This window comes from Gavia stellata, chromosome 33 (assembly GCF_030936135.1).
Source record: "Gavia stellata isolate bGavSte3 chromosome 33, bGavSte3.hap2, whole genome shotgun sequence".
Classification (NCBI taxonomy): Eukaryota; Metazoa; Chordata; class Aves; order Gaviiformes; family Gaviidae; genus Gavia; species Gavia stellata.
The window spans coordinates 2,256,778-2,275,241 of NC_082626.1; the positions used below are offsets into that span (position 1 = coordinate 2,256,778).

An 18,464-nucleotide genomic window follows, 5' to 3' on the forward strand; every position below is an offset into this window, starting at 1 on the left:
TCTTCCCCACGCCCGGCCGCACAACGGGGCGATTGAGCCCCCTCGGCTCCTTGCAGGCCCCCCTGCAGCCCAGCACCCTTTGGTGGGGCGATGCCAGGGCGATGGGGTCCCCCATCGCGATGCTCGGGGCACCCGGCAGCTCCCGGGGCTGGGCGGCCGCACGCTGCCCCGTGGGCAGCCTGCCCGATCCGGGCAGGAATAGCGGCTGGTTTTGCTGGCTCATCGCTGAAGGCGCTGGCACGGGAACGGGATGGGCTGGCATCCCGTCCCGCTCCCGCTGGCCAGCCCAGGCGGCGGTCGGGGAAGTGCCCGGCCAGCAGCGAGCTCTGAATGGCATCTGTGGGGTCCTGGGGATGGGAGAGCATCGCCCCAGGGGGGAGCATCACCCCGGGGATGGGGCAGCGTCACCCCGGGGATGGGGCAGCATCACCCAAGGTGGGGTACATTGCCCTGTAGATGGGTGAGCATCGTCCTGGGGACCCTGTCCCCAACCCGTGCTGACGGACGGCCCCAGGCACGCTTCCCTGGTGGAAAGCAGCCTAGAAATACAAACCCCCCCCAGCCATGCCCCCCCAGCCCTGTCCCCTTCCCTTCCGTCCCCCCAGAGCCACCCGGCCGCGGGAATGAGGAGAGCCAGGCTGCAGCGGGTCCAAGCAGGATGAGGTTTTATTAAATTAATGTCAAGGCAGCGAATACATCCGGCGTGGGTCGGCGGGTCGGGGCTGGGGACCCCGGGGTGCCCTCGCCCCAAGGCGCTGGGTCCCGGGGTGCAGCGTGCGGGGGGTCCCCAGCCTCCAGCTGGGCTTCCCAGGGCGGATGCGCTGGGGAGGGGCTGAAGGGGAGAGATCACAGCGAAAGGGGAAACATGGGGTTTAAATTAAATACAGCCACGGCAACCCACCCAGAGGGGGCACAAAATGAGGCTGGGGTCCCAGAGCAAGCATGCGAATTTGGGGGGCAGGGGAGGGGGAACTGAGCTTGGTGGTTCTTCACTCTGAAAAGGGGTGCAAAAAATCCACACAAATGTGTTAAAAATCATAAGGAGATGGAGAAGCGTTAGGTGGGCGGGTGGGCGAAGTGAGGGTGCTGGGTTTGGGGAGGGAGGGGGCTGCCGGAGGGGTCCCCCCCCACCGCCATCACTCATCCCCCGAGGACCAGGGCTCCTGCTCGGCTCTCAGCCGGCACGCCGGCGGCTGGTCGGGTGCGAGGCACAAGACGTCATCCCCCAAAGGGGACGGCACAGGGACGGTGTCGGCTCCGCCGTGCTTGCCACGCAGGGTGGCATCGGCCAGCTTGGCGGCAGTGGCATCTCCGGGAGCAGGGGGCTGTGACGGCATCACCGCGGTGGGGTCTGCGGTCTCCGCAGGGAAATCCTGTGCCGGCAGCATGCCGGCGATGCCGTTCAGCACCTCCTCGGTGAATTCGGCCAGGTCCTCCAGGCTGGCCTCCCGGTGCAGCCCGTTCTCGGCCCGAACCGGACCCTCTGTCCCCAGTGTCACATCCGCTGGCACCTCCTGCACCGTCAGCTCCTCCTTGCTGGACGAGGCAGGTGAGGAGTCTTCCCCCGTGTCCCGGGGAAGCTCAGTCCCACCGGGATCCCGCTGCCCGCCCTCGGCCGCCCTCACCCCCATCACCAGCTCCTGGTTGAACTCCAGGGCTTGCTCAACTATTTCCAAAATATCCGAGTCTTTCATGACGTCCGCCGGCACCTTTGCAGAGAGATCGGCCATATCTGGGCTTTCTTGAATCACCTCTGGAAAACCTCCCTGCTCCGGCACGGAGCCGGGCTGAGGTGGGTCAGCCTCGGGGGGCTCCTCGTCCCCACCCATGGGAGGGCTGTCGCCGTCCGGTGCTTCCTCCTCCACAGATGGCTGCTCATCCGATGTCCGCTCCGCTTGGTCAGGCAGTGGAGAAACCGGCATTGCCTGGGCCTGGAGCCCTGCCGGAGGGATGGGCTCGGCCACATCGTGGTGAGCCATGCTGGGCTCGTCCTCTTCCTCCTCCTCCTGCCCCAACAGCCCCAGGTTGCCGCTTGGGAGCATTTCAGCTCTGTCGGCATCGCTCTCCGGCTCCACCATGCCGTCGAGCTCCTCGACCGATTCGGTGGCCAAGCCTTCCGAGTGCCCTGGACCCTCATGTGCGCCGGAGCCCGCGGCACCCTGGCCTGGCTCGTCAGCGCCTCCTCCTAATGGCTCCATGGCCCCGGGGTAGCCGGGATCTGCCTGGAGCAGAGCTGGGCCTTCCTCCAGCTCAGCAGTAAAACCCCCAGCATCGTCCTCATCCTCATCCTCTGGCATCTCAGGTTCTTCTGTGGGCATCTTCATGTCTTCATCTGCTTCACCAATAAACGTCTCAAAGTGCCCTTCGTCCTCTGGCACCAGAGACACTTTTCCAGGAGCTTCCAGATCATCTTTGCTGGCTTCGGTTGCTTCAACCTTTATCTCTTCAAAGTCCTCGGAGATCTCTGCTTCCTCCGAGCTGGACACCTCTGGGTTGGGAGCAGAGACCATGAAATAGCCTTCCTCTTCCTCAGCACCCTCTGCCGCAGGGGCCACCTCCATCCCTGCCTCCTCTTCGCGGCTCTCTGGCACGGTGGGAGTTAGTGGCTTCTCCCTTTCTTCCAGCCATCCTTCATCCTCTGGAGCTATTTCGGATGAGGGGGCTGTCTCTGTGGTCTCCTCAGTCTCCGGAGAGTTTTGGCTGGGTGCAACCACAGCCAGCATCTCCCCTTCGTAGAGGTGCAAGGGAGTGCTGTCGGGCAGCGTGTCCTCCAGCTCCACGCTCCTGCCCGTCCCTGGTGCCTGCTCCAGCTCTCCCGATCGTCCAACATCCTCCTCTGCCGACTCGCCGCTCTCCGCGCCATCACCCGGACCCTGCTGAAGTGCCGCGGGGACGGTGCTACCGCTCTCTGGCTGTCCCGGGTCCGAGCCAAGCTCGTCATCGGCATCCTCATCCTGCACCTCCCATGGCTCCTCTGGACCCTCGGCTGGCTCCTGGCTGTCCCCTCGCCCGGGGGTGTCTGTGGGTGCCCAGGCAGGCTGCCCCTCGGTGCCCTCCTGCTCATCCCTCGCCAGCCCCGGGGCCGGCTCAGCCTCCGGCGGTGGCTGCTGCTGGCTCATGCCCTGGCTCTCGGCATCTTCATCATCCTCCTGGGTTTCCTCCAGCTCTGCCGGCGATGTGCCCTCTGTCTCCTCGCTTTCCAGCCCTCCTGCGCTTGTCGGGGTGTCATCTGCCCAGGCTGGCTCTTCTGTCCCCAGAGCCCCCTCTGTGTCCTCTGCTGTCACCTTCCAGTCCTCTGGATGGGGTTTTTGGCCGTTGCCATCACCCTCCCTGCCCCAGGGCTCCTCTCCCGGCTCCGGCTCCGGCTCCAGCTCCTCCTGCTCCCGCACCTCTTCTGCAAAGCTTCCCTGCTCCTCCTGGGCTCCGCTCTCCTGCCCCAGGGCTTCAGGTCCCGAAGCCTCTCCTGCTGGGGGGTCTTCTCCTCCCAGCGCCTCCTCACTGGCCTCTCCCTTTTCTCCCTCACCATCTTTTGCTCTGCCTGGATCCTCCCCTCCCACGCCATCTTCTTCAGCCCCCGATGAAGCCTCTTCTGCTGGGATGGCCTCATGGATGCTCGAAGGCTCCTGCTCCAGGCACGGCTCCTGCTCTGGGCACGTCTCCTGCCCCCTTTCCTCCTCTGCAGTCAGATCCATCTCACACACGGGCATTTCCTGATGCTCAAACCTTTCGTGGTCTCCATCAGCAAGGTCCTCTTCCAGGTGACTTTCCGTGGGCACAACAGGGTGGCTTTCCAGGGGGACAGCACGAGCAGCTTCGACTTCCCTTTGCAGGGACTCCCCTTCTCGCACATCCATCCCTTTGCCCTGGAAATCGCCATCCTCCCCGCAGGGGCTGGGGGGTCCCCTCTCCTCCTCATCCTCCGAGGGGTGCGATGCCTCCACGCTTGGGGCCTCTGCCTCATCCTCCCCTCGCTCTGGCTCTTCCCAGCCGGTCCCCATCTGGCCAGGGCCACTTGTGTCCTTTTCCTGGGGCACCGCTTCTGCTTCCCTTGGGCTCAGCACAGTGGGCATCTCCTCCTCCCACTCTCCCGTCTCTTCCCGGCTCTCCGTGGCGCTTAGGGAAGCAACTATTCCGCAGGGATGCAGTCCCAGCGGGGACACGGCTTCGTCCCGCAGAGTGCTGCTCTCCGCACCCAGCCCCTGGAGCACGGCTTCCCCAGCCCTCTCCTCCACTTCGGGGGCTTCACCATCCCCGGCCCCCTCTGCCACAGCCCCTTCACGAGCCTCTATGGGTGGAACGGGGCTGGGGGCACGGGCGTCCCGGGGGGCCCACGCGGCGCTGAGCGTGGGCTCTTCGCTGGGCTGAGCATCGTCTTTCATTTCCTTGAGAGCATCCTCCAGCGCCTCGCTGACCAGCTGGGCTGGGTACCGCAGGCTGCAGGCGGGTGCCGTTCCCGGGGGCTCAGCGCTGGCATCGTGGGTCTCCGCCACGGCTGCGGGTGGAGGATGCTCCTTCCCTTGGCTCATCTCACCGCCGTCTCCCCCCGGCCAGGCAGGACCCTCTCCCCCCAGGCTCCCTGATTCCAGCGACATGGAGCTGGGGGGCTCCAGGGAGAGAGGAGGGGCAGCTTTGCCGGGCTGTGAGGGGCTTGGCGCGGGGTGGCTGGGGGTACCCGGCTCCCTGGCCGTGCCGGCAGCCTGAGCTGCCGTGGCATGGAGGACTGAGCTGATTTTCTGGAGCTCCCTGGCACCGGGGCTCTGGCTTTTGGGTGTCAGAGCGTCGCTTTGGGCTTTTGCTGGCTGCCCCCTCCCCTCCGCCCTGGAGAAGACAGAGGGGCTGGCGCGGTGGTCCCGGGGCAGCAGCCGCCTGGTCTCGGCGCTTGCCGGTGCCAGCTTGGTGCCGCTGCTCACCTCCAGCTTGAGATCTGCAAAGAGCGAGGGGGAGCGCGGTGAGCGTGCCAAAAAGCCGCTCGTGCGGCTCCCCCATCCCTCCCCTTGCCGCCTGGGCGTCTCTCACTGCCCGCTGCCCCCTCTCCTATTTTTAAACAACCCCTTCATGGAAAGTGGGAAATTCCTTGCTCGAGCGCAGCCGATGCCGATGCTCCCCGGGGGATTTGGCACCGCGCGGGGATGATGCTCTACCCGGCTGCTGCCGCAGTCAGGTCTTGCTGCCGGGGAAGCGTGCAGGTGACAGGTTTTCCTTGTTATTTTTTTTGGAGGATAAAAGAAATGCTCAGCTTGTTACAACAGCCCCTGGTCCCGCTGGGCACGTGGAGCTGCTCCTGTCCTCCCCATGCAGGGGAGGAATGAAAAAAAGAGGCGAAGAAGCAGATAAGCCCTTATCTGCACCGCGGCGGCTGCGAGCCCCGTGCCAGGAGCCCCCCGGCCGCCATTCACACCTTCCTATCGCGGCCGAGCAACCGCTGCCAGGAAAATGCTCGTGTCTATATTGAGCCTCATCCCCTGAACCCCCCCGGGGTGACGCGGCGGTGTTGCCGGGGCTGGTGCCAGGGCTGGTGCCGGTGCTCCCTTACCTCGCAAGCCGTTGGCCAGCTTGTATTCCCCGGCTGGCATTTGCAAGCGGGTGCTCTCTGCTTCCAGCAGCGTCCTGCAAGGAGAGGAGAGTGGTGGGTGCTATGGGGTGGGTGAGTGGGCATCTGCACCGTGGCAAGAGCCGAGCTGCTCCCTGTGCACCCCAGCACACCCCGCTGAGCTACAGCGGCTGCTTTGCAGGTAAACTGAGGCACGAAGGGGCTAGGGATGGTTTTGCTGCCCTGTCCCAGCTCGGCGGGGTGACGGAGGGGACCGGATCAGCCCCCCTTGCTCCTGTCTGTCCTCCCATCCCCCTCGTCCCCAGGATTAGTGTCCCTGCCGCCGGGTGACATCATGCTCTGCCGGGGAGGCCCCTCGGCTGGGCTGGGGACAGCCCCTATTCTCATGCTAATTGTCCCCCCCAGTCCCCTGGCAGCTCGCCTTTGTCTGGGGCCATCTGGGAGGGCTGGAAGAGGGGGCACAGGGCTGCCCCTATGCCAGACCCCGCTTGTGCCCAAGACCCACCTTGTGCCTGAGACCCCCACCCCATGCCCACCGCGGCGCAGGGTTCGGCCCCAGCTCCCCACACACGGGTGTGTCCCCAGCCCCGTCCCCATCGGGGACCTCACCTGTAGGTCGCCACTTCCAGGCTGAGGGACATCTTGAGGTGCATGAGCTGCTGCCTGTCCTCCAGCACCTGGGCGATCTGCACCCGCAGGGTCTGCTTCTCCTGCTCCAGGGCCTCCATCGCCAGCTGCGGGGGGTCAGGGTGGGGGGGTCAGCCCTGCCTGAGCCCTGCCTGTCCCTGCCAGACGTGGGACCGTGCCGCTGGCTCTCGCTTCCACCCAGCACCCCTCGGGACGCTGCGGGGAGAGGGGTCCTGGGACCGTCGATTTTAGCACGGAGGGGCTGAGGATGGGGAGAGGGGGGCGAGGAGAGGAGCGGGGCGGAAAAACGAGGGGCAGGCGGCTGCTGGAGGAGGGAGGAAAGGCCGGGGGGATTCGGCACTGCAGGATTCCGGCGTGGGAAAGAAGCATCTTTCGGGCGAGCGGCCGAGACCGCGGCACCCTCTGCTCCGCGGCGCCCGTTGGCCGGTCCCCAGACCTGGAACAAAGAGGGACCCTTCCCCGGGCGGCGTCCGCGGCGTCCGCAGCATTTCCAGCCCCGTCCCCCCCCACGATCTCCCTCCGCTGAATTACTTTTGCAGCTGTTGGATTGCAGCTGCAGCGAAGTCGGTCGGAGTTTATCCTCCCCGCAACCCCCCCAGCTGCCTGCACCCCACTGCCTGCACCCAGCGCTGGGGGTCAGCGGGCAGAGGCTGCCGTTCCCCTGGGATCCTGGCTCTGGAGCCCAGCGGGACGTGGAGCAGCAGCCTGGGGCAGGGTGGTGGGGGAGGACCCGGTGTCTGGGTGCTGCTCCCCTGCAGCGGGGTGGCCCCAGGTCGCTGTCGTGATGGGGACAAGGATGTCCCCGAGCTGCTCTGCTCTTCCTCCCACCCTCCCCAGCTCCCCAGGGCCACCATCCATCCCTGCCCTGGGGTTTGTTCCCTCGGTCTTGCCTCCTCCTATCCATATCCCCCATCCCTTTGGAGGGGGTGGGGGTCCTGGGCACCCCCCCAGGCACCCACAGCACCCCGTTCTCCCCCTCCCCAGGTGACCAGCGCCTCCCCACCGCCTTCATCTACCTGGAACTTCTCTGCCTCCCCGCGCTGCTCCTGCCACTGCCGGGCCAGGCTCTCCTCCAGCATCTCCTTCCGCGCTTTGAGCCCTGCCAGGTCCTTCTCCAGGTGCTGCAGCTGCAGCTGGTTCTGCTGGTTGTCCTCCACCGCCTTCCAGAGGTTCTCCTTGGCCTGGCAGAGGGAACCCTCCAGCTGCGACACCTCCGTCTTGTAGGTCTCCACCGCCCCTTTCCAGATCTCCGAGAGCCTCTTGGAGTAGTCCTCCACCTCCACGGGCTGGAAAGCCACCGGCGCGCAGCGGAAGCTCTCCAGGCTCTGCGAGAAGCTCGCGATCTCCTGGTCCAGCCCTGCTTTCTCCTCCTCGTGCACCTCCAGCAAGGCTTCCACCTCCTTCTCCAGCTGCACGGCTCTCTCCTTCAACCAGATCTGCGCTCTCCTCTCCTCCTCCAGCTCCTTCCTGCTCAAGGATAGCTGCTTCTTGGCTTCTTCTCGGGCTGCTTGCTCCTTCTGGCACCTGCCTTTCACCTGCTGGACCTCCTCGTAGAGGTTGTCCCTGGCCAGCTCGGCCGTGCACTTCTCCCTGAAGGCATGATCCAGCGCATCCCGCAGGGCTCGCAGCTCCTCCTCGTACTTTGCCCGCCACGAGTCCCCGGCCGGGCTGCCCTTGGCGCTCTGGATTTCGGCTCGCAGCACCTCGTTTTCCTCCTCCAGGAACTTCACGCGGGCCAGGTACGCCTCCAGCCGCTTGTTGAGGTCCCACATCTGCAGCGACTCCTCGCCCAGGGCTCTCGCCCCTGCGAAACTTTCCGTGCTCAGCATCGGTGCTGCCGGAGGATGCTGGGGCTCTGGCTCCGGTGCTGCCGGAGGATGCCGGGGAGGATGCCGGGGCTCTGAACAAGAGGGAAAGCAGGGAGGGAAGCGAGTGGCTGGGAGCGGAGGGGAGCGCAGCTATTCATACTCCACGCCGGGTGAGTGGGAGGCCCCTGAGACCCGGGCGAGCAGCGGGGCTTAACTCTTCCGCAGCCGGGCTGGCTCCAGCCCACGTGGGCTCGACGCCGGCTGCGGGAGGGCTGAGCCCTGCTCCAGCAAACACCGTCGTGATTTCCCAGTCCTGGGGAAGGGCAAGGTGTTTCTTTGCACTTTGGGAGGGTGGCTTGAAGGGTTGGATCATCCCCATGGCATGGCTCAGCTGGGAAAATCCCCCCCCCCGAAGCCTGAGCACCATGCCGGGGTGCTGGAGGTTGGGACATGTCCAAGGGCAGGTTGGCAGATGTCCGTCCTGGAGGGCTTGGCTGCGGGCATCCCTCCGCGGCGGCTCACTGACCCCGTGCCGCTCCGAAACCTGGGGCCCAGGGACACCAGAGGGGGCCCACGGAGGGTCTCACAGTCCTGGGGAGGTGACGGCTGCACCGGGGACACCAGTGCCTCTTGGTGTCCGGGGCAGTTTTGGGCTCAGCACAAGCCACGGCTGAGCCGGTGCCCTGGATCCAGCCATACGGCCATCCCTTTGCACCGGAGAACCGCCTCAGGGGGAGGGTGGGGGGCACAGGGCATCATCCTGGCCAACCCCCCCTTGGGATGCTACATCCAGCTGTGTTCAGCTGCAATCTTCTTTCTTTCCAGATGTGCGCGGCGGGAGGCGCTGAGCGGAGATGGGAGCCCAACAGGGACTCGCGGCTGCGGCTGGCCCCCGGTTTTGCCGGCAGCCTCCGAAACTTGGCAAGCGCCGGCTCAACATTTGGTTTCGTTCACAGCTTTCACCCGCACGGCCGAGCCGTCACGGTGGGGTTATGAATCGCTTCGCGGGGAGCGTTTGGGGATTAGTATTTTTTATTTTCTCTTTTTTTTCCCCCTCCGGCTGGTTTATGTGGGGGGAGGGTAGCGGTCTGCCAAGGGGAGGAGGTTTAAAAATTCAAACTCGGGAGGTTTCTGTGAACAAAAGAGGCAGGAAAACATCATTTGGGGAGAGACTTGTTGCCAGCTTTCCCTCCTGGTCCTCCCTCTCCCAGAGAGACGGTGGTTTTCCCACGGGAGGGTCCCGGCTCTGTCCTCGCCAGGGCAAGGAGGAAAAGAGTAAATGTCCCCTCCCGAGCTGTCCCACAGGACAGGCTCCAGGCGAGCTCTTCTGGAGAGACAAGCAACAGTCCCCTCTGCTGGCAAAGGCCACCGACAGCCACCCAGAGCTGTCCCCGAGCTCCTTCCAGCCTCGCACCATCCTGGAGCTGGTGGGACCCCCGCGTCCCCCACATCTGGGAGCAGCAATAACAGGGATCCCGGCCCCCCTTGGCACATCAGGGAGCGGGTTTTCCCCTGGGTGCTGCTGCGTCCCGTCTCAGTGGCTGGCCGGTGGTGGGGGGATGCCCTGGCTTGGGGGGGGTCCCCAAAGGCATCGGCGTCCCGGCTCATCTCCGGCCAGACATCCTGTCTGGCTCCGCGGCCCCGGCTCTGGTTTGCCTCTCGCAGTCAGGATTGAAATGCCATTAAGCAGCACAGGGAGCGCTGAGGTCGGGTAATTCATCTCCGGGTCCTCGGTGCTGCGGGCAGCGGGGTGATGGAGCCTTGCCATGCGCCTTCATCCTCCTCCTCCTCCTTGTTTCCATAGCACATCTGCTCCGGAGCCGGCCATCCCCGCTGCCTGGCTGCTTGGCTTTTCCACCAGCTCCCAATTTCCTCCTCCTGCTGGGTGCTCGTGGGGTGACTGGGTGCCCCAGGGCTGCCCAAGGGCCACCAGCCCCCAATATTGGTGTCTGCAGCAAGGCGGCCCTCGGTGCCCGCGGCTACGCCGGAAAGTGCCCAGGGAGGGAGCGTTTCCTTCCTCCCTGGCCCTGCTCCCCTCTTCCTCCTCATGCCTTTGCTTTGGCTTTCCCCACTGCACCCAGTCCCCTCTCCCCCATCCAGCACTGGGGCTCGGTGGGACACCCCAAATCCTGCAGCCAAGGAAGGACTCGGGATCCCCAGGGGTGGAGAGGGGTCCCAGCGCTTCCTTGCCTGGGGGAGCCTGGGGGGGCACCCCAGGATGGGGTTGTCTGGGCATCCCTTCCTTCTGCGGGGTGCTCAGGGTTGGGAGTCACTTGGGATAGGGACATCTGTGTCCCTGGGGGGTGCTGGGGGTCAGGAGCCATCCTGAGTGGGGACATCTGTGTCCCTCCGTCCCCGTGGGGTGCTCAGGTTTGGGAGTCACTTGGGATAGGGACATCTGTGTCCCTGGGGGGTGCTGGGGGTCAGGAGCCACCCTGGGCAGGGACATCCATGTTCCGGAGGGATGCTCGGGGTCAGGACCCCCTGGGATGGGGACATCTGTGCCCCTCCGTCCCCGCGGGGTGCTCAGGGGTGGCAGTTCAGCAGCAGCAGAGGTTTGTGGGGTGCTGCAGCCCCGCAGCCCCCAGCGGTGCGCGCCGCCCCAGGGTGGGGGCCTGGCGGGGTGCCGGTGGGGTGCCAGCGAGCTTGGCACAGGGTGCCCGGCAGGCGCTGCTACGTGGCATCGAGCAGGGCTGGAGGGGGAAGGAGGAGGAGGAGGAGGAGGAGGAGGAAGCACAGCTGGGCATCGGGGCCCTTCCAGCCTGGATGCAGCTGGGGACCGCCTGCGGCTGGGGGCTGCGGTTGTTGGACAGGGTCCCCGTGGGGCCGGACCCCTTCCCATGCCCTTAGCTGCTGGGTCTGGGCCTGGGGCAATGGGAAGGGCTGGGAGGCCCCCAACAATCTCTGGGGCTTCAGGCAGGGAGGGGGATTCTCTGATGTCTAATAAGGGTTGTGCCCTGCTCTCGCCTTGCTCCTCTCCCTTCTCTCTTGCCCCTTCCAGGAGCGGGATGTCCCAAGGGCTTTGCCCCATCGATGTCGCCGGCCAGGAGGGACCAGGAGCTGTTCTGGAAGGGGCAGTCAGAGCGGCAGCCCTGGAAGATTCGCTCTGAGCCGGCAAGGAAACCCCGGCCAGGCTGGGAACATTTGTTCCCAATTAGGATGGGGGACGCTCCTTGCTGAGCAGGCACTCTGCACTTCCCCCAGCCCCGAGCCTTTTGCCACAAAAGTGCCAGGAGCAGGATGTGACCTCATGGGTCGGGTATGGGGGGGCAGAGGCTGGGGCAGCCCATGGGTTTCACCCTGGCACATCCCGGTGTCCATCCCGGTGTCTGTCCCGGCATCTGTCCCAGCGCCCATCCCAGCCCCGCACCACGATGCGGCTGCCTCGCGGGCAGAGTGTTGCGGCGTGCATCACCCGCCGGACTGCACCGCTAACGAGACCATCTCCGCCGCCCGTAATTATTTCCCAGGGCGACGAGTGATTAATTCTGCTCAGGAGCTGTGGCTTTCTGCAAACTCACCCGAGCAATTATCTGGCAGGCTTCACGCCGCCCCCCCCGGGCAGAGGATGCTCCACACCAGAGAAAGTTTGAGCGAGATCTGGTTTAAAAAAGCCCTTACACTGGCTCGTAGGCGCTGCCCTTCTCCCAGGGGGCTTGGCTCTGCATATGAGGGTCCCCGGCTGCACCCTGGACCCCACTGGGTGCCCAGGGCACCCAGGTCCCGACACGTCCCTCCAAGAGCAATCTGCAAGCCATCAAGCCTAAAGATGCATTAATTATCCTGGGTTCCTGTGACACGGATGCAGGTGGGTAAACTGAGGCACGGCATGTGCTCTCCGCGGGACCAAGCTCAGCCTTGAGTGCCGTGCCAGGAGGTCAGGTCCGGTTGCTCCCACCACACTTTTTGGGGCTGGTGAAGCCCCTGGGTCCCTCCAGCCCCCCGAACGGTGCCTCCACCCACGTGGGGACCCGCGGTGGCCTCGCCAGCAAAGGGGGTTTTGCATGACAAAGCCTCGCTGGCCACCGGGACCCCCGCCTGTGCCCCCCTCCCCGTCCAGCTGAAGCTGCCAAATATTAGAAATAACCACCCAAAGGGCATTCCCGGGCCGTGGCGGGGGGACCCCCTTCTCCGGTTGGGTCCGGGGGAGTCAGCGCCAGCCGCTCCTCCACTTCTGCTGCATTGGGTTAAATAACGTGCCCGGGTTGAGCATCCTCCTCTCCCCACGCTCGGCATCTCGTGCTGGGTTTGCCAGCTGCCAGGAGGGAGGGAAGGGGAGGGACGAAGTGCCTGCCAACACGGTAATAATTTTTTTTTTTTCTTAATTAGGGGAAGGAATAAATATAAAAGGAGGAGGGAAAGGGGAAGAAAAAAAAAAAAGAGACGAGGACACGGACACACACAGAGGACTCCTCTTTTCTCGGTGCCTGCACTTATGCCTGGTGGAGCTCGTTCCCAGCCGTCCTGCCAACCTGCTGCCGACCGCTGCCTGTGCTGCCCCGGAGAAGCCGCAGCTCAGCCCCACACCGGGGTCCCGGGGAAGGGGACCCCCCCCCGGTGCTGCCGTTCCCCCCGTCGTGAAGAAGGGCTGCCGTGGGGCTGCCGCCACGCATCGAGCAAGGTGGGATGCGGGGAAGGCGTTGGGTTTGGCCGACGGTCAACCGCGGGGTGATGCGTGGTCCGTCCAGGCAGCTGCCTGCTGCCGTACTGCGCTATTAATTTCAATATCTCATTTCACCTCCGCGCCGGCGGAAAGTAAGAGGAGAGCTGATCCGGTGTGGGGATGCCGAGAGCTTTCCCAGTGCTTTTCCCTGTGGGATGCAGGCATGGGGGGGGCATAGGGCATCCTCCTGCCCTGCAGCGGAGGATGCTCGAAGCTGGCAATCCCCACGGTCCCGCTTTGGCGAGGTTTGTCCTTGTCACCGACCCTCTCGAGAGGACAGCATCACGCTGCAAGTTCTTTTTTTTAATGGATCAGCTTGTACCGGCGCTGGCTCTGCAGCGCTGGAGGCAGAGCGGGGGCTGGAGGGCGGTTTCTTGATAAGTTGGATGGAAAAAGGACTTTGGTGCTGCCTGGCCGCCACAGCCTGGAGCCCAGCCCATCCCGCTTGCCTGGCCGGTTGGGGGTAAGGAGGATTTTTGGGGCTGTTTCAGCAGCTGCTCCCATGGGATCCTTGTTTTGGGAGAGCTGCCAGAGGGGTTGGGGGTCCAGCATGGGTCTGGGGTGTCCGGTCATGGGGGAGTCCTCCCCATCTGTCCTGCAGAGCCTCTGAGCAGGTCCTTGTCCTAAGGATGCTGCAGTCAGGGTAGCAGTAAAAAGGGAAACTGAGGCACGGAGCCAGGCAGGGGCTTGCAGAGAGACCCAGGGGTCCGGCTCCCCCCTCTCCTGCCCAGCTGCATCGCTGCCCTCCATGGGGAGGTTTTTCAGGGGCAAAGCTGCCCTGTCCCGGAGGGGCTGGGGCAGACCCCAGGGTTTGGGGTGGCTGCAGGGCACCGCCGGATCTCCCCATCTTCCCCCGGCTCTCTCAGCTCCGTCCCCCGGCTCTGCCAGTGTCCCGGTGGGGGGGACAGGAGGGGCTGGGGGAAAATAGAAATGTTTTGCAGGATTTTCATGGCTATTCCCCACCGAGCAGCCCCAGCATGAATCCCAGGTCCCTCGTGGCATGCCCTGGGTTGGGGTAGTTTGCTGCAAACCCTTTCCCCTCCCAGACCCAGAGCATTTCATTCCCGGGATGCAGGGGCTGCCTTCAGCATCCCCCCCGGGGACCGCTTTTGGCCAAAGCCGCCTCCTCTCCCCTCGCGCTGACTTCTCCTGTCTCAATCCAAGAACCTGTTGCTCTTCCTTTCGGCTGCTGGAAGGGTGGGAAAAACTCCCTCTGCCCCAGCCCGGAGCCTTTTCCAGCTGCTGGGTGGGTGCGTGGTGGTGTGAGGGTGCTGGGATGCTTTAGGGCTGCTTTTCAGGGAATGGGTTTAAACTGGGGAAACTGGGAGACCGGGTGATCTTGTGCTGGGAGCAAGGAGCTGCAAGTCCGCTGGTGAGTGTGCAGAGGGGCCGGGGAGCCCCAGCGTCGTGGGTCCCACCTGAGCAGCGGTGCCAAAATCCGAGACCCCCCCCAGTCCTCCACCCCGCATGTTGTCCTGCCACACCTCGTGCCTCAGTTTCCCCACCGGAGCCTCACAGCCGGGAAAGGTGGGGATAGGTGTGCAAACCTTCACGTGTGCGTGCGACACGCTTACCCAGGCGTGCGTGTGCTCACGTGTCCCTGGGGGGGTCCCTACGGGGTCTGCTGCCACCCCCACCCCTCGGTGCAGGACTGTGTCTCCCCAGGAACCCCTCCTGGGGGTGGGGGGGGGGCACATCCCTGTGTCCCAACCCTGCAACAAGGAGCCCCTTTCTCCCTGCTGGGATAGGGGGGGCGAGTGGTTCTGGCAGCTGGAGGGACCCCCCCATTCTCCCCACCTGCTTCCGGCCTTTTAAGCTCTGCCAGCGGCTGCTGCCAAGAGGCTGCCGGGCGCTTCCCGCTGCATCCCCTGCGCAGAGTGCAGCCCTCCTGCCCCAGCCCGCTCCCAGGGGAGCCGGCGTGTCCCCCGGCTGCGGGGACCCCTCGGAGCACGGCTGCACCCCATGCACATCCAGGGGTGGGGGACAGATCCTGGACGCAGGGCCAGTTTGCAGCAAAGAGGGGGGACCGAGACAGAGGCAGCCACGTGCGTGCCGGGATGGATGCGCGCGTGGACGGGGACGTGGGTGCGTTCGGCTGGCCGGGGCGGCAGTGGGGTGTCCGAAGCCCTTTGCTGGTGGGGATGGGGCTGCCTGCTTGTGTCTGGAGCGGGGCCAGACTCTGCCCGTGGCTGCTGACTCATTCTGCAGCTGAGCATCCCTGGAAAGCCACTGCTCCGCTGCCTCCCTCCCCCTGGCTCGCTGCGGGCTGGCAGGGCACCTTGTGAGCCGGGATGAGTAACCGTCACGTGGAGTGGACAAGGGGGCCATGGAGAAGAAACCCCCTCTCCGGAGATGGGAAGGGATCCGGCCCTTGGCTGTCTCCTCGTAGCATCTCCTGCCTTTCACCCTGGACCAGGTGCTGCAGCCCTAAATCGCGCCCGCCCCGTGTTCAAGGAGCCGCCTCTGAAAGCAGGGCCGAGCTCAGGGGAGAAAGAAAGATCGCTCCCGTCCCAAAATAGACTTCAGCTCCATTTTCCACCTGGTTTCCCACGGAAATAGAGGTTAGCCAGCCCCGCCGCTTGTGTGCGTGCCTGCGTCTCAGTCCCTCCCCGGCGGCTCCTGAGCTCTGAGGTCTTGGAGATGATTGAGGCCCACGAGCTGCTGCCATCCCCCCCTCTCTGAGCTTTTTGGCTGCCTTTCCCTAGTCCTGCTCCCAGTTTTTCCCTCCTGACTGTGGGCTGAAAAAATTTCCATTTGTGGCAAATAGGAAAAAAACCAAAAATCCAACCCCAAAACCCAAACTTGACATCTGAGAGTCTCTTGCCATCACGGGACTCCAGGACCTCAGGGCATCGCCCATGGGCAGGGTGAAACTAGGTTTAACCCTCTCCATGTGCCATTCCCAGTGCCAGCACCCTGGTCCCAACCAGGGACAGCAGACACCCTCTCACCCCCAGCTTGCCCAGTTTTATCACTTGCAGAGTTTTATCACTTGGATTTCCTCCCCGGGGTTTTGCGGGTGCTGCCGGCCGCTGCTCACGCCACCGCGGTGCCTTGGGAACAGGAAGAAAAGGCACCCGCGACAAAAGCCTTCCTCGCTTGGCCGCCCGGGGGGACGGCAGCCAGCCCCCGCGCTGGAGCCCAGCCACGGCCGCTGAGCAGGAGGGTTTTGTCCCTCACTCAGGAGCTGTGGGGCTGAATTCAAATGATCCCACCGGAGCAGAGAAAGCCCCCGGCTTGGCTCCGGCACCACCGGCCGGGTCCTGGGCGATCAGGCTTTGGCTGCCTGTGCTGAGCTCCTGCTGGGAAGGGGGTGGTTCGTGGTCTGCACGTGATGGTCGACATCCACGGTGCATGGTGCCAGGGGCTGTATGTCCACAGTGTTTGGTGCCAGGGGCTGTATGTCCACGGTGCATGGTGCCAGGGGTTGTACGTCCATGGTGCACGATGCAAGAGGCTGTATGTCCACAGTGTTTGGTGCCAGAGGCTGTATGTCCACGGTGTTTGGTGCCAGGGATTGTTCGTCCACAGTGCACGGTGCAAGAGGCTGTATGTCCACAGTGTTTGGTGCCAGGGGCTGTATGTCCACGGTGCATGGTGCCAGGGGCTGTATGTCCACAGTGTTTGGTGCCAGGGGCTGTATGTCCATGGTGCATGGTGCCAGGGGCTGTATGTCCACAGTGTTTGGTGCCAGGGGCTGTATGTCCACGGTGCACGGTGCCAGGGGCTGTATGTCCACGGTGCATGGTGCCAGGGGCTGTATGTCCACGGTGTTTGGTGCCAGGGGCTGTATGTCCACGGTGCACGGTGCCAGGGGCTGTATGTCCACAGTGTTTGGTGCCAGGGGCTGTATGTCCACGGTGCATGGTGCCAGGGGTTGTACGTCCATGGTGCACGATGCAAGAGGCTGTATGTCCACAGTGTTTGGTGCCAGAGGCTGTATGTCCACGGTGTTTGGTGCCAGGGGCTGTATGTCCACGGTGCACAGTGCCAGGGGCTGTATGTCCACGGTGCATGGTGCCAGGGGCTGTATGTCCACTGTGTTTGGTGCCAGGGGTTGTACGTCCATGGTGCATGGTGCCAGGGGCTGTATGTCTATGGCGTGTGGTGCCAGAGGCTGTATGTCCACGGTGTTTGGTGCCAGGGGTTGTATGCCCACGGTGCATGGTGCCAGGGGCTGTATGTCCACAGTGTTTGGTGCCAGAGGCTGTATGTCCACAGTGTTTGGTGCCAGGGGTTGTACGTCCACGGTGCATGGTGCTAGGGGCTGTGCATGCATGGTGCATGGTGCCAGGGGCTGTACATACACAGTGCTTAGTGCTTGGGGCTGTATGTCCATGGTGCATGGTGCCGTACGTCCATTGTGCGTGCTGCCAGGGGCTGTACGTCCATGGCGCATGGTGCTAGGGACTGTACATCCATGGTGCATGGCGGCAAGGGGCTGTATGCCCACGGTGCTTGGTGCCAGGGGCTGTACGTACATGGTGCGTGGTGCCGGGGTCTGTATTCACAGCCTCTCCCTGGTGCATTGGTCCCACGGGTAAACTCAGGGAACGCTGTTCGCAGAGGGATGCATGCGATGAGGACAGCCTCCCATCAGGCTGGCCCTGGCAGCCAGCGACCTGGCCCAGAGAGCGCCGTGGAGGTGCCAAATCCGCTTCTGTGGCTGCCGAAATCAATGCAGCACAAAGAGCTCATAAATTAAAAAGCTGCTCTGAGCCTCAGGGTCACTGTGCTCCCGTCCCGGGGAACCACGCGGTGCATCCCCGGTACGGGGGGGCTGAGGAGACCCCCCAGCCCCCTGAGGAGCCTCTGCAGAGGGGTGAGGGGGTATCGGGGCTGTGCTCCCCTGCACCGCGCAGGGGCATCTCGCCGCATTCCCAACATCAGCCTCCTCTCTGGATGGCTGCTAGAGCCCGTGGGCAGCCGGACCCCCTCCGCGACATGCCCGGCGTCCCCAGTGGTCCCCCATGCTGCTCCCCGGGGAGGGCCGGGGGCCGGGGATGGCAGTGCTAGGTGCTGGGCTCTCCTTTCAGCGCTGGTCCCCAGCCCACCAGGGAGAGCCCTTTGTGCCAGGCAGCCTTGAGAGAGGCCTGGGACATAATGGCTGCTTTGGTCAGCCCCGGTTTTCCCAGCCTGCGCGCGGGGAACCTCCAGCGTGAGCTGAATGGCAAAGAGAAGCTCTCCTGCTCCTTCCCTCCTCCTCCGCCCCAGCGCTTTGTGTGCCCTCGGCCGTCCCCCCCAGCCCCGGCGTCTCGCTGACCTCAACCCCCTCCGCACAACCAACCCCCCCGCCTCAGTACACACGTGCACGAGCGCACGCACACGCATGTGCGCACCCGCACGTGTGCACGCTGCAACACGCATGCAGAAGCAGAAGCGCACACGTGCATGCCCCACTTGCACGCTCGCCTCCCCAGCTGGGGCTGGCTGCCTCTTTCCTGCTGAACACCAGCTATTAAAAAAAACCTTCTGAGGTTTTTTTCACTGCGGCGCCTGCAAACACACAACCCCAGCTCTGGCATCGCCTCCCGGCCCGCCCGGGACCAGGGTTTGGGCTCAGACTTCCCGTGCTGCCGGGGCCAGGCTGGGCTCTGCTGTCCCCAGGGGACCCGGCTCCCTGGGAAGGCTGGTGGGGCTGGATGGGACCCAGTGGCGCCCAGCCAATGGTCCCGGTTGCTCATGTGGTCTCCTTCCTCCTGCTGACCAGGGCACATTTCCTTGTCTTCCCTCTACTTTCCACTATCCAAGGGTCCAGGTTACCCCGTGGCCATACCAGCATCGGCTTCTCCCT

At 64.4% G+C, this 18,464-nt stretch overlaps 1 protein-coding gene across 1 annotated transcript; it reads right to left on the minus strand.

Annotated features, from left to right (window-relative positions):
- Positions 1–673: 673 nt before the first annotated feature.
- NES (nestin) lies at positions 674–8,110 on the minus strand. Its single transcript, XM_059832336.1, has 4 exons — positions 7,216–8,110; positions 6,161–6,285; positions 5,534–5,607; positions 674–4,924 (listed from the first exon to the last, which is right to left on the minus strand). The coding sequence occupies exons 1-4, from the start codon at positions 8,026–8,028 to the stop codon at positions 1,137–1,139; spliced, it is 4,800 nt and encodes a 1,599-aa protein (XP_059688319.1). The 5' UTR covers positions 8,029–8,110; the 3' UTR covers positions 674–1,136.
- Between the last annotated feature and the right edge of the window lie 10,354 nt (positions 8,111–18,464).